Below are 15,322 nucleotides of genomic sequence, written 5' to 3' on the forward strand. Positions count from 1 at the left end.
AATAATATTGAGTACTTGGTGTGTTCTAGGCAACGTTGTAGGTGCCGAATTGCATAAGAAACAGAAATAGACATAATGTACCCTCATCAAGCTTACATGTAATCAAGGAAGACGGTGGATAAATAGTAAATCTAGTAAATATGTGCACAATAGAATATGTTACATGGTATTAAGAATTACGAAGTTTAAATGGAATGTGTTAAAAGGGACTAGAAGATCATGAATTACATGCAGTTGAGGGAGACAGTGGATAAATAGTAAATATAATGAATATGCACACAGAGAATATATTACATGATGTTAAAAACTATGAAGTTGAAATAGAACATGTTAAAAGAGATTGGAAGGTCTTGGACACAATTGTAAATTTTAAAGGAAAGAGCAAATAGACTTCATTGACAAAATATTTCTTCAACTATTTGATGGAGGAGAAGGTGAAAAAAGAACCAGGTAATAAGAATAACAGACAGGGCAATGACTGCAGCTAGTGTTGCCATGTGATTACAGCTCAGTCCTAGATCCCTCAAGCCCTTTGGCCCATGCTACCTGTGTGCACCCCTTTTTGCCAATTTCTTGCACTTTGCTTTCCATCTAAGACAGGATTGCACACAGTCAAGCCTGCAAGTAGCTGAGGCTAGGCTTGTACTCCTGGTTCTCCTGCCTCCACCACACCTGGCTGCAGTTTGCTTCTCAGGGCTGGCATATGTTAGTCCTGTGTCCTTGCATTCCTTGTGTGGCTTCACTTGCCTGTGTAGAAAGCCATAAATCCTGAGAATTTATGTCCTCAGAGTGGCCCCATAGGCAGTGACTAACTGATTTCACAATACAAAAGCCCAACTGCCTTGGCCAAACTCTGAGGCCTAATTTACACTTCAGAGTTCCCTTCAGAATTATGTGGGGGCTTCCGTAGTCTCCAAAGACTTATTGCTTGCTTAGCTTCTTCCCTTTCCCTGCTCTGCTATTCCCACTCCTTTTCTAGTTTCCCCTGGGCGTGTTTCCTCAATAAATCACTCACACTTGAGTCCTTATCTCAGGTTTGTTTCTGGGAAACGACATCTGGGAGCAGCTGTGAGATGGGGAGTTCCGTGTGAAGCTCAAGGCTGTGTCATGTTGAGCTATCTGAGCTACTTCGCTCCCTGTCCTGTCTACACCACACAGAAAACTAGGTTTTCTATGAACGTAAGTTGTAAAGGAAAATATAAAAACATGGTTTTTTTAATATAAGGTTACAGAACTTTAAGAATACTATTACCTACCCATTCCAGGGCAGTTGAAAAATAAAGAGAAGCAAAATAGGAAAAAAAAAATACAAGCGCTTAAAATTCCATTATCCAGATACAGGGTGTATAACCTCCTAGAAAATTTCTTTTCACAGAAACTTGTGAGGTTGATATGAATCTTACTTTACAAACGTCGAAGCCTAGGTGTTGTCCCTCTGTGATGTTCAATATATGAAATTCAATTCGACTTCAAGCTTCCATCCCGACTGTTCAATCCCTGTTAATCACGGTGTACTCTGCTTCACTCCATGGTCTCTCTTGTCTCACCAGAATTGAAAAGCTCAGGGAAAACAGTATAATTCGGTTTCTACAGCTCTGTTTTTTAGCCATTCTACAAGGCCAGAAACTGTGTGCTGTTTCTGAGCCAAGATCGTTCCCAAGATTGTTTGTTCTTTAGATTTCGTCCTTTTAACTATATCATTGAGATGTTCTTTTCTGAGTCCCTGATAAGAATCTTGGGCACTACTTGTAAATTCCAGTTTCTGCAGACTGTTTTGTCTTTGCCCAGGCTTGGGAAATCCTCCCAGCCCCTCTGCTTTCCTTTGGTTTCTCATTCACCTCTGCCCCATCCCTTTGAAGCATAATCTCCCCTAGGAACTCAGGATTTCAGCAAACAAAAGCCAGGAAGGGTGGTTGTTGATAGACAACTATTTTCAGCCCTATAACACCAACTTCCCTGGGAGTAAAAAAAGTACAATGGACCTGATTATCTTTTTTGGAATTGGGAGTGGAGATTTAAAGAAAAGAAAAATATAGTGAAGAAAATACAAAATTATAAAATAGTTCAATACAGTCTTCTGCCACACATATTTTCCATCAAATGTAAATAATAGGAAAAACACAGTACCTTTGCTTGGCATTTTAAAAAGTAAGATACTTTGTCAATGATGTAAATGGTAGTGTTTATTATATAAGGAGAAGGTGAGGTAGCTGTGGATTGTACTGCTTCTCTGATCTTCTAGCATTCACCCCCAATACCTGGCTCCAGGTTTTTTTTTTTTTTTTAAAGATTTATTTATTTATTATGTGTACAGAAGAAGTTGCCAGATCTCATTACAAATGGTTGTGAGCCACCATATGGTTGCTGGGAATTGAACTCAGGACCTCTGGAAGAGCAGTTGGTGCTCTTAACCTCTGAGCCATCACTCCAGCCCCCGAAATTTTATGTTTTCAAGGAGACCCTAAAGCTACAGTTTTTACATGTCCAAGAAAACTCTAAAACAAATTCAATATCTTTGGGTTATTTTTCTAAAACTAATTTCAGTTAATTAAGCCGTAAAATATTCTTCAATGTACATGTCATGAAAATCTCATTCTTGAGCTAGCTCATGGTTCCCAGCACTTTAAAAGGCTTTATTGAGGAGTGATTTTTAGCCAAAAAAAAAAAAAAAAGTGGGATATGCATGGCTAAAATTAACAGCTAAGGTTTTCGGAAGCCTAGAAGAAGCAATTTGGAAGAATATAACTTTGCTTGAAGGTAGCACCATTTATATATGTTTTAAAAAAGCTATATTACAGTTCAGAAGTGGTTAATTCTATATAGTACAAAAGCTTCTGCTTAGAAACACTGTACAATTGTGTTTATATGCATAATCAGGAGGACTGACTTTCTAACATTTGCTGCTAAAATGGAGAGGTTTCAAAGGCAGAGAAAGGCCTGAGTTTGGTGACATAATTGAAGTACATATAGGAGACAGTCACTAGGACATTTTTACACAGGTCCAGTACTGGTGTGATAGTCCCCAGGGCAATGATCAAACTGAGTCTAAGGAAAATAAAGGGGAAATCCTGTAGCAGGACCCCCATGGAACTGAGAAGAGGGTTCTTAGGCGTGAAGACCATTCTCAGGAGAGATATGTAACTGAATATGTAGACCGGGTACAGCCAACCCGACTTGTACACGGAGTGGTGCCCAGCCACACGCAGCATTTCTACAGTGTCTGACCACGTGAGGAAGCTTTGCAGGAACAGCTGGGCTCGGACATCTCTGTGAGACATTGTCCTCAGGATTCCAGAGTGAAATAGGGGCTCCAACGGCCCCACTAGCGCTGTCATGTAGTGGTGGGGCTGGGACATCACAGTGGGCTTGGCTGCCTGGGCAGATGCAGGATTTTCACCACCATGTACCACCTGTTCTGTCACAGTTTTTATCTGTTGCAAAGAGGTTATATGGATGTCATTGTCTTCATGACCTGAAAAACATCGATTAATTTACATTTTAAGCATTTCTTTAATTTAAAAATGTTTACTTTACTTGTTACTAAACTGAGTTCGATGGCAATCCTAATATCCCAGTATGGAAGGAGGACATGGAGGCTGAAGGATGGCAAAATGTAGGCTAATCTAGGGTACATAGCAAGACCCTGTCTCAAGAACAGACAATGTAGCAGATAGCTAGATGATAGATGATTGATAGATGGATGATAGATAGATAGATAGATAGATAGATAGATAGATAGATAGATAAATGGAGGATAGATAGATTGATGATAGATATTTGGGTAGTTAGAGAGATAGACAGACAGATAGAGGTAAGATTGATCAGTTGGTAAAAACTCTTGTTTGAGATTGAGGCAAGACTGATGACGTGAGTTCAATCCCCAGAACTACCAAAAGTTCTCTGACCTCCAAATGCCCATCTTGGCAAATGCAGGACAGTACAGCAGTGATGATTCATCCTGTTCTGCCAGAGAGTCCAGATACCTGAGTTTGGCTCCCAGCACCTTGTCAGGTTGTTCACTGTATCGGCAACTCCAGCTCAAGGGACACTTGGTCCTCTGTTCTCAGTGTGCACCTGCACTCACACATACACACACCTCTCCACAGACACAGACACAGACACAGAACACAAAAAAGCTTTTAAATTGTAATTCTTAAAATAGAAGTCTAAATATTTGACATGCAGAAAACAACAGGTTTGTTTTTATTAATAAGAACTTTTAAGATTCTTGCTACCTCTGGTGCCCAATGTTCGTGGTATGAATTCATGAAAAAAGCTGCTTGCCTGTGGCCTTGCGGGCCCCAGCTCAGGCCGGAGCTACCCTCGCCCAGTTGTGGTGATGCACGCTGGTTGGATTTACTGAAGAAGGAGGATCCCGAGTTTGAGGCCTGCCTAGGAGGCTTGCTAAGGAGAAGCTGTGGCCAGGGCCTAGCCACAAATGGTGGCAGCTGTGGGACCATGGAGGCAGAGGCTGCTGCTCCGAGTTGCTGGCTGCTTCTCATCGTGTTGGTGACTTCGGTGATGCTGCTACCTGGGGCAAAGGGTTTACTGCTGCTTGTTCAGAGAAGAATTGCCAGGACCATCTTATTACAAGAAAGCATCAGCAAAGGTCAGTTTGGAAAAGTTTGGCAAGACAAATGCTGGGGAGAAATTGCTGTGAAGATTTTCTCTTCTAGGGAAGAACGTTCATGGTTCTGAGAGACAGACATTTATCAGACTGTGATTGCTCCAAACCACAGAGGAGGCAAAAAAAAAAAATCTACAGGGAACCATGACCACACCTAACAGTGACCTTGAAATCTTCAAAAAGATGACAGGATCCCAAAACTATGATTCCACATGGACTGTGGTAAAGCCATTAAGCTGATTAAAACCACAGAAAGATCTACTCTGGACTATAAACTAACTGGTCAGGACAATTTTGAGATGGTTAGCTGAGATGATCCAGCCTGACAGACTACTTGAACAAGGACTTGAAACAAGCCCTGCACTTTCTCATTATGCAGCAGCTAGACAAATGATACAGGACTTGACAATTAACCCAAAAATAGAGTTGAGGCTTAAAAAAGAAAAGGGAGGGTTGGGGATTTAGCTCAGTAGTAAAGCGCTTGCCTAGCAAGCACAAGACCCTGGGTTCGGACCTCAGCTAAAAAAAAAAAGAAAACATTTCTTGTTCAAATATGGAATAAAAAGTTCAATCTTATAGAAATAGACAGTATTATCAGAGGCTGTGGAATGTGAAAGGGAGAAGAAAAATGTTGGTCAAAGGGTACAAATTTTCTGTTAGATTAGAAGAAAAAATTTTAATGATCTAGTGCACTGCATGAACACCACAGTTAATAAGAATGTATGGTGTATTTCAAATTGCTAAAAAAAACACAGAGTTTTAACATTGTCAACACAAATACTAATCAGTCCTGGAAGTGATGGGTAACTCTAATTAGCTCGAGTGAATTTTTCTATAATGTATACAATTTATCAAGGAAGTACCCTTTACCCCCCAAATAGATGTAATTTTATCTGTCAAGTATAAATTAGGAAAACATTGATGTCAATAGTAGACTATTGTTTTCATTAGTCCAGTATACCCTTGTTGGTTTTGTAAGCTGTATTTAGTTGTTTATTTTATTTTATTTTTTCAAGACAGGGTTTCTCTGTGTAGCTTTGCGCCTTTCCTGGAATTCACTTGGTAGCCCAGGCTGGCCTTGAATTCACAAAGATCCGTCTGCCTCTGCCTCCCGAGTGCTGGGATTAAAGGCATGCACCTCCGCCGCTGCCGCCACCACCACCACCACCCAGCACATGTGTAGCCCAGGCTAGCCTCAAACTCATGATCCTCTTGCCTCCGACTCTTTCAGCAAATCCTACCGGCATGTGCCACCACAACAGGCTATTATTTTTAATCTTGCTGTAATAATAAACCTTTACATTTACAAAATTTGTTTTGTTTGTTTGGCAGACAAGTCCAATATTTTTAAATGTATATTTTATTTTTTAATTAAAATATGTTAACATTTTATTATATTTTTAAAGTATTGAGGTTATAATTTAATTACATTATTTCCTCCTTCCAACTCCTCCTATGTCCTTTTCTACTCTATTTCAAATTCTTGGCTTCTTTTTCTTTAATTGTTATGATATCTATCTATCTATCTATCTATCTATCTATCTATCTATTCCTAAATATATAAATCCTACTTGTTCAATCCATATGACGTTACTTGTGTGTGTTTTCATGGATGGCCACTTGGGATTGGAATTTTATTTTAGACAATTTCTCAGTATATATCCCTTGCTGTCTTGGAACTTGTTATGTGAACCAGGCTAGCCTTAAACTCATAGAGATCTCCCTACTGGAATTAAAAACCTCTGACACCATGCCCAGTCATAATCTGTTTTGTCTTTTTGGTTTTCAGTGCATGCGTGCGTGTGTGTGCGTGTGTGTGTGTGTGTGTGTGTGTGTGTGTGTGTGTGTGTGTGTGTATTCATGTACGTGCAGGTGCTTGCATATATATGTGGAGGCCGGAGGTCAACACGTCATTCTTCAGGAACTATCTTGGATTGGGACTTGGGACTTGCAAATTAGGCTAGGCTGGATGACCAGCAAGCTTCACAGATCTTCATCTCTCTAAGAATTGTCTAGCTCTGGCATTACAAGCATGCACCCATGCCAGGTTCTTACATAAGTGTTGGGGATTGAACTTGGGTCCTCACTCTTGTGCAGCAAGCATTTAATCAAATGAGCCATGTGGTTTGGTCATTCTGAAGCTCAAAGGAAAAAAGATGTTTCTCATATAAATGGGGAAGAGAGCTCAAGAGGACAGAAAACATAGGGAAACTCAAAGAAATGAGATTAGTAGTTCAGTTGAACAACAATGTTCAGTTTTTGTTCCCTTTCTCTAGCTTCATGAGACCACTCATTCCCCCACATAGAAATGACAGGGACCCACATGAAACAGAGAAACAAGACTATGTTTTTGTTCTCCACAGGCTCTCTGGGTCATGTTGGCTCCTCAGGGGATACACAAATGTAGTACACAATCTCCTGCCCCTTCCACTACTAGCAGGGTAAAAGCTTTGGTAGATTCCTGACTCTTACCAGGTCCCTATTAAAAAAGCACAAATCCTTCTTCTGTCCCCTCCAATGTGCTGCTCGGCCTTCATCTTCACATTAATCCTGGAATGAAAAGGGTCAAAGGTTCAAATTAGACTGTGATCTCAATGTCTTTGCATCACCAGGGCACTTCCTGGTACTTATTAAGCACACTTCTGATGTTGGTTGATCAGTTTATAAGAACAGGGAGAAAGTAGGATTCTTCTTTGGGAAAGGACTGTTTGGAGCCAAGAACTGTATCTCAGGCTCAGCAGTTAGAGACAGGGAGATGCTTAGTCACAGAGTGAGGCAGTTTGGGGAGAATATTTTAAAGGGATTACTCTAGTCTTCTTAGCAAAGATGGAGAAATCTGTCTCTTTTGAAAACAAGGTAAACAGCTTCTGGAAGCGCCCCAACCCCCATGTGTAATGAGAGAGGAGAATGAAGAGAGGGTCCTTGGATGACTTCTCTTTTCAAGTGTCCTGGGGTTATCTGCCCAAATCAGAGTTTGAAGTGAAGCTACAAAGGAAGTAATCAGGGTTAGCAAAGCGGTGGTTGGATGCTTTTGATGAATTCTGCAGAGACATTTGTCATTCCTCTCTCCAAGTTAGAAGAAATAAATCACAGGCTTTTTTCAAAAGTAGGAAACAGGAAATATCAGATAAATCATCCAACCAATAAGAGTCCTATGAAAACTAGCAGTAGCTTCTCTGCCCAAGGCAGAACTGGTAGCCAATACCCTGAGGGGTAGTTCTGAATGTTAGGGCAATAATGTAGTTCTTGGAAGGAACACCATAAACACATAATATTGAAGATACCTTGTCACTGAGTCAACAAATATTGAACCTTTGGTCACACTTTCTTTAAACTTCTGCCACAAATCACCCATCACTGTAAACTTAGAGTGATAAAAGAGAGGACTACCTGGAAAATTTGTGTCTGTGGGGAGCCTTTCTTTCCAACACATCAAAATCATAAACTCTCTGCTATTAGTGGAACAAGGAGAGGTCTTTCTATGCATGTAAAATCCATCCATCACAATGGATAATTGGCCAAACATCTTTCCATGTTGAAGCTAATTGTCTCTCTTCTGTTCCTCATCACATTAGAGCCTTGCTGGCCTTCCAAATTTAGAAACAATTCAGACAACTCCTAGATAGGCAGCTTCTCTAACATGAACCATTCTGAAACTCAGCAACTGTCTGGGACTTTCTGAAGAAGATAGAAAGGGTGCCCCCAAAGGAAAAAAATTGTGTGCACCCTCAACATCACCTTTTGGTAATTAATATCTACCTCTGGCTTTGGTCACAGAACTATTGGTCTTTATGCAATTTAACATGAAAATAAAATACAAAGATATGGTAAATCTTCTCATCTTTATCTCTCTATTTTTGACATTACCTGGAAGTCTATTTTATTAAAAGAATTAATGTAATTTTCTTTTAATATCTGACAAGGACTGTTTTATGAACTCTGGTTGTACAACAAGTCCATGAGATAGGAACCACTATTATGCTGGTTTTACCAAAGAAGAAATGGAACTGGGAGGGATCTGTGCTAATTATAATGAAGAGGGTTGGACTCAAATCCACATTATATAATTAAATACATATGTTCTCAAGCCCTAAGACGTCCCATGGTAGGTTAAAAGTTTCAGTTTTCTTAACATTTCATAGATAGATTGATGGTATACTTGTAAAGATTTAAGCATTGGGGCAGGAGGATGAGGGAGAAGAAAAGTGTAGGGGATGTTTAACCAATACTAAGGATGTAAGAAGACATTTTATGAAAACAGACTAATTTGTAAGCTAATTAAAAATATCATTTTAAACAACAAGGAGTTTGAACAGAAGTACTCCACATGGATGAACAATGTTTCTTCCAGAAGAGAATGAGTTATTAAATGAAAAGCTAGTGTAGACACAGGCTAGTTCCCTATGAGTTATTGGTCAGGGAGGTCCTATGGGCACCCAAAACAACACAAGCTTTCAACAACACAAGCAATAACTCTTAGTTGTCTGCCGTAGTTAAATGGTAAGATCATACTGCTGAATACACCACATACTTTGGTTGCAGGACATGCAGAAATCAATCTTGAACTGACCAGAAAACGCTCCTTGCTCTCTGACTTTCAGAGTGCTGCAAGGTGCTATGTAGGCCACTGGGGTAGAGTAGATTACAAAGGTCTTACCTAGTACTGAACCCTGAATGCAATATTACTGACCTTCCAGGCAAGCCATAGCCGGTGGTGCAATAGTGACCACACTAAATGAGAATAATCAACCACCTTCTTAATTGGATTTGAGGCTTACTCCATAGAAGGAAATTCCTAGCTAGTGCTGTAATCATGACCAAAAGTCATTGTTTAGGGAAGTTATAGGCCCTAAGGAGAACCTAATGTTTTGCTAAACAGCCATGTTGTCAAACTGTTTTATAAATATTTATTTTGATATCTATAGGTTTATGCTGCTCCCAGTTTTGATCAGAGGGGCTTCTTACTGCATTGGATAGTGGTTAATGCAGAATCTAATAACTGTTCAAGGTGCTGAGAATAAATAACTGAGAGTTCTCAGCTATGGGTGGATATCAGCCTCCCATAGGGCTCAGAGAACATCATAGAGGAGGAGGCCAAAAGAATATAAGAGATGGAAGATGAGGAGGAATGCTGTAAAAAGCTACGTGGCTCATGGCTTACCAGCACCTTATCTCTTTCTTGTCATGGCGGCAGCTCGCGGTGTCTCCTCCCCCAGCCTTCCACCTCCCAGAATTCTCTTCTCCCTTGTCCCGCCTATACTCCCTGCCTGGCCACTGGCCAAACAACATTTTATTTATACAGAGCGATATCCACAGCACTTCCCCTTTTCTTTTTTTTTTTAAGGAAGGTTTTAACTTTTACATAGTAAAATTACATATAACAAAACAATTACTAAGCAAGAATTGCAGTTACAATATTAAAGAAGATATCCTATCTATCATATTTGTGAGTCTAAGGTTTTATATCTAACTGATTTTTTATCATAACTGAGACAATTATAACTATCTAGTCTTCAACCACATCAAAGACCTCAGAAGGATATAATATTACCTGAGAACCAGGAGAAGGATTCAAGCAACTTTCGGGAGTCTTGCAGGGTAGACAGAGACAGCTGGCAGCCTGGACAGTCACCTAATGTTCCTTTGTAAAGTTGGGGCATTTGTCTCCAGATCACAGGGCCTAGAGTCTCTCGGTCACTTCTCTTGGTGTCCTGTAGAATGTCTGGCAGTTTCCTCTGCGAAGCAGGAACCTGAAGGACCATTTTGTCAAGCAAAGTTTAGTGGTCACCTTTCTATGGGTCCTGCATGTCCAGTTGATCAAGCAGTCCAGGCAAGAACAGTTTCTTGTCCAAATGGCTATTTTTGCCAAGGTGAAGATAAACTCCATATGAAGTGTCTTCAATATCCATCCTCCTCTCTGAAGTAAATCGGTGCTGCCAGTATCAGACATGTCTCACTGTCCAGAAAGTCTAAATTTTAAAAATATTTTAAATGCCATATTCTGTAGGTCTTTGAAGCACTTGAAGATTACCTATCTGTCTGAAATATCTCTGTGTATACCTAGAAGACTTAACTAACATGGCTATCAGTATGATTATCATAGATGACTATTAATCTATTTTTAATTATCCATTACAATTTTAAATGAGCTGTACAATCATAATACCTTAAACAAGAGTAGAAATATACACACAGTATAACAAAATTAACTTTAAGTTTGAATCAATAGACTAAAGTCTATACCAATGTAAAACATTCTAAACAAGTTGTTGCTCTTTAGTAGTAAGTTCCTTAATCTACCCTTTCATCCTATTATATCTATATCTTATCCCCTTTTCTTCTTTAGAAAGAGATTGCATTTATAATCAACCTGCTTTAAATAAAAATATTGGTTTTTCTCTGTCCCACGCCAGAGGGCTCTTCTGATTTGGGACATAAGAATCTCTTAACCTTTTCTTTTAGCAATATGTCTGGGTTTAGAGAAGGAGTGAGCCAATTCCATCTCCAAAGCCAGCTTGATAATTTTGGGAAATTGGGCATAGTTTCTCTTACTACTTCCTGCTGGAGGGGGGCACTGTATCTTATGGGAACACAAAGAAAATTTTAGGATTATGGAGTAGTCTGTGAGGGTGAACCTCTGAGCCAGTTGCCTTGAAACCATTCTGGATGTCGGATCATCTGGGCCATGGTGTCATTGGAGACCTTTCAGGTGGTCTTGGCTGATCAAACCTGATGTATCTTAATCTGGAACAAATCCACAGCCTTTGGCTTTCTGTGGAAACATAAGCAGAAACTCTTTTCCAAAGCAACATATCTTTATATCCAAATTTTGAAGTCAAGGTACCTTTAAAATTTACATATTTATTTAACTCAACAGCTTTTACTATCAAATCTTTTTCTGTAGTTAAAAATACCAAAGACAAGATAAACCAGATTGTCTGTGTAATATCCATCTTTATAAGACTGAAATGCTGCTCTGGCTGCTGGCTCCGCCCACCTCAGCTTCCCAACATGGTGGTACAGTTTACCACCAGCTCTGGGTCTGAAGCCATGTGTCAGAAGCAGTTCTATCAAAGCAGCACATGGCCCAGAAAGAAAGAAAGAAAGAAAGAAAGAAAGAAAGAAAGAAAGAAAGAAAGAAAGAAAGAAAGAAAGAAAGAAAGAAAGAAAGAAAGAAAGAAAGAAAGAAAGAAAGAAAGAAAAAGAAAGAAGAAAGAAAGAAAGAAAGACAGAAAGAAATAAAGAAATAAATCTAAAGAGTTTCCAAAGTAAGGCTTGGTTTCCCAAAATCCGTTGTTACATTGCAAAGTACTGGATAATTACCGCTTACTACATGCGCTGCCTCGAAGCACTTCCCATTCCAAGGTCCCTGCCCAATAACAGAGTGATCCAGTTCTTCAGTCGTCGTATAGCATCTAGTGAAACTCAGCCAGTTTAAACGCATCACACCTCTAAGGTTCCGAGAGGCGGCTCAGAAGATTGTAAGTCCCAGAGGTGAGGTTGACAACCAGGAAACTGCCAGACACAACAGGGCAGTTGCACAGCGATTGTGACAGTATGCACAAGGTCTGCTCAGCTCAAATCCCACCATAGACAGGATAGCTGCTGGAAAAGAGGCGGTTGGGCGGGGGTGGGGGGTGCGAGTAGTCAGTTTTCTTTAATGATGTGAATCTTGGGCTGAACATCCTGCAGGGCAGGCCCCACTCCCAAGAGTCCTTAGGCAACACAAATTGGATTTAAAGGAGAAAAAAGAAAACTCAAAGTTGGGTTGGGTAGAGAGTGAGGTTGAAAGGGGTGGTTATAGGAGGGTTGGGGTAGGCAGGGGGAATATGTTTAAAGGACATCATGCATAATTCTCAGAGAGTTCATGAAAATACTATTTTTAAAAGGTTCTGATGAACTTCTTAGCATCTTGGTTAAACAATCTGTTCTCAGAAGCTGTTGGTTTATAATTTGAGGTGGACGGTTAGTGTGCGGACCACCACTGTGAAATACCTTGGGCCGGGAATTTGGAGGAAGAAACCTTGTCGAACTTTGCTCCCTCCCCCCAGCAGCTGGCCTTTGAAGCCGGGGAGCTTTGAATGGCCAACCCTCCACTGGAGACATTCCTTTGCGACTTTCTTTCCAGCTAAAGGAGTTAGAACATTCCTGTTAGACAATCACGCCTCAGGCATTAACTAACAGCTCTTCTGTTAGTTAAACACCCACTGGCAGAAAACCGGAAGTGGCTCCTTGTGTAGCTGCTGTGGCTGTTGCAAGACCTCCTGCCTGTCTGTCTGCCTTTCAGATCCCAGCTGTGGAATGTCAAGTAGCTTTTCTTTCTTTCTTTTTTAAATCAGTGAAATAGTTGTTAATTATGGCGTTGTATACCTCAGTGTTGTTTTGTGAGGATTGTCTGTGACTATGTAGGGAAAACACTTGGGACAGTGACCCTCCTCTAGTCCCATGTGGGTACAAATGATATGTAGTGATTGTGTAGAAAGTATCTATTGACTTAGATATGACAAAGGAACCCAAAAGTCATACAATTGTGCCTTACATATCCTATGAAAGTATAAGACAAGCATTCACTGTACAAGAAGACTTATTGTTAGCTCCGGAAAACAAAAAGGTGAAGATTTTAGAAATAATCATTAAATTATGTGGTGTCTCCAGGCAATGCACTCCTCTGCCTTCCCCCAACTTGATCATATATACAGCAGTAACGGATGTAGAATTGATAAAGTCAAGCCTAATAGAATACTTATGATAAGCACTCTCTGAGACAGCTTGATTTGAGAACTGACCTTATACTCATGGAAGAGTAATTAATATACTGGTAGTGAAAAGAATTTGCTCACCAAATGTCTTCCTTAACTTATGTTATCTAAATGTCCTAGTAGGCACAGCAGCTCTTAAAGGATGAATACTTTAACCCATCTCTCTCTCTCTCTCTCTCTCTCTCTCTCTCTCTAGTCTCTACACTTTCTTCTATCTGGCATTTTCTCCATTCAACTAGGATGCCTACTGTCTGACAGGAAGGCACTCTCTATATTGCCTTAATCTTCTCTCAGTCGGAACCTGTGGATAACGTCTCTCTTGATAGCATCTTCAATCCCCTGAATTCATCATTTTAATTCACATCCTTTTGCTGCTCTCTCAGACCTGAATCACAGGTTTTCTCTGCGGCACCAGGGGAATCCTTGCTTTTGCTGCTGCGGTCACGATTGCTGGCACGGGGAAACAAGTCCCTTGACAGGGTGCTCAGGGCCTTCATTTCCACATTCATGAGCTTGGGGCTCAGCTGGCTCTCAGTCCCACTCTGCAGCCTCTCTACTTGGCCTAGTTATCTTTCTATTGCTGTGGTGCTTGGAAAAGAGTGCACTCGAGGTTTCCCACATGAACTATCCCTCCTTATGATGGCAGAGTGAAGAATTGCCTCGGCATGATGCAAGGGCTGTACTAGCTCATTGAATGGCTCCTTGCTTTTGGTAAAAAATAAATGCACAGCTATGCAGCTGTATCTATCCTCCTGCTGCTTTCCCGGGCATCTTACTATTTTACCCCTTCATCATTTAAACATATGTATGTATCTCAATGAGAAGTTGCAGTAGGGGGTCCCTGGTTTTTCTCTTTATATAAATGCCTGAGACTATTATTCTAGGAGCTACTGAATCAAACAGGAACAACAAAGAGTAAGGCTGGGGTGAGGGAGTCAGTAGTGGAGCATTCACCTACCTACCACATGTATGGTTCTGGGTTCAATCCCCAGCACCCCAAAAGAAAAGAAAGCCAAAAGCTTAAAGAAAACAGTTACGTTTCAAACCCAGACAAATGGCTGAGGTGCCTATTTAACATATCAGAGCAGACCAGGCTGCCAGGTTCTCCTAGCATCCCTCAGTCCCTACCTATTACTGGGTATGTCTGGCATACCCTACCCTCTACCCTGGACTCTCCAGACCAGGAGCTGGGCTGCCTTTCCCCCAGAGGCTCTTCCCTATATCATCCAGAAATTTTGGTTAGCCTCCCCTCCTGTACCTTTGGCCTCCTGGCTGCTGCACCTGGTCTCTTCTCTCCCTTCTTCCTTCCCCCACCCCACATGGCCCGGCTCAGCTTGGCCATGTTCACTCCAGACTCCCCCAGATATTCCTGCCTCTGGCTACCCTGGTCCACATATCTACAATAGACTTTCTCCTCCACCATACCTAGGAGTAGTCATGTCCTTTCCTTTCCTTTTTTTTTTTCGTTCAAAAGCACCTCCATTTATTTCCCAAGAGGAGAGGATGAAGAGGACATGAGGAGATGTCAGAGCCCAAGGAAGAAACGAATGAATGTTGTGTCCAGGGTGACGAAGCCCTGGACAACCTTCAAGATTCCTGTGCCTTGGGCTGGAGAAGCAGCAGCTGAGAGAGATTATTAGAGCTGTAAGGGACCTAAGACAGGAGAGACTTGCAGCAGGTGTTGCCAAGGACCACTGGTCCAGACTGTATCTAGGACTAGATGTTCTCTTACAACCAAAGTCTTGCTTTTCACCCCGTTCTTTGCACTGGTGTCTCAATACAATACTACCAAAGGAAAGGGGTCTACACTACACAACATCAATTCTCTGTTGCCAGCTTGTGTAAGTGGTAGGTTTGAAACAGAAATTAGGTTGAATTAGGTTTTACACACAGCTTATTTCTTGTTCACTGGCATTCCTCTCCTCTCCTCCTCTCC

The 15,322-nt window shown here is 40.9% G+C and overlaps 1 protein-coding gene across 1 annotated transcript; it reads right to left on the bottom strand.

The window, feature by feature from the left end:
- Positions 1 to 2,903: 2,903 nt before the first annotated feature.
- Positions 2,904 to 13,895, bottom strand: LOC118574780 (transmembrane protein 236-like). The gene is made up of 2 exons (XM_036175661.1): positions 13,772 to 13,895; positions 2,904 to 3,472 (listed from the first exon to the last, which is right to left on the bottom strand). The coding sequence occupies exons 1-2, from the start codon at positions 13,893 to 13,895 to the stop codon at positions 2,904 to 2,906; spliced, it is 693 nt and encodes a 230-aa protein (XP_036031554.1).
- Between the last annotated feature and the right edge of the window lie 1,427 nt (positions 13,896 to 15,322).

Source organism: Onychomys torridus, chromosome X (genome assembly GCF_903995425.1).
Source record: "Onychomys torridus chromosome X, mOncTor1.1, whole genome shotgun sequence".
In the NCBI taxonomy this organism is placed as follows: Eukaryota; Metazoa; Chordata; class Mammalia; order Rodentia; family Cricetidae; genus Onychomys; species Onychomys torridus.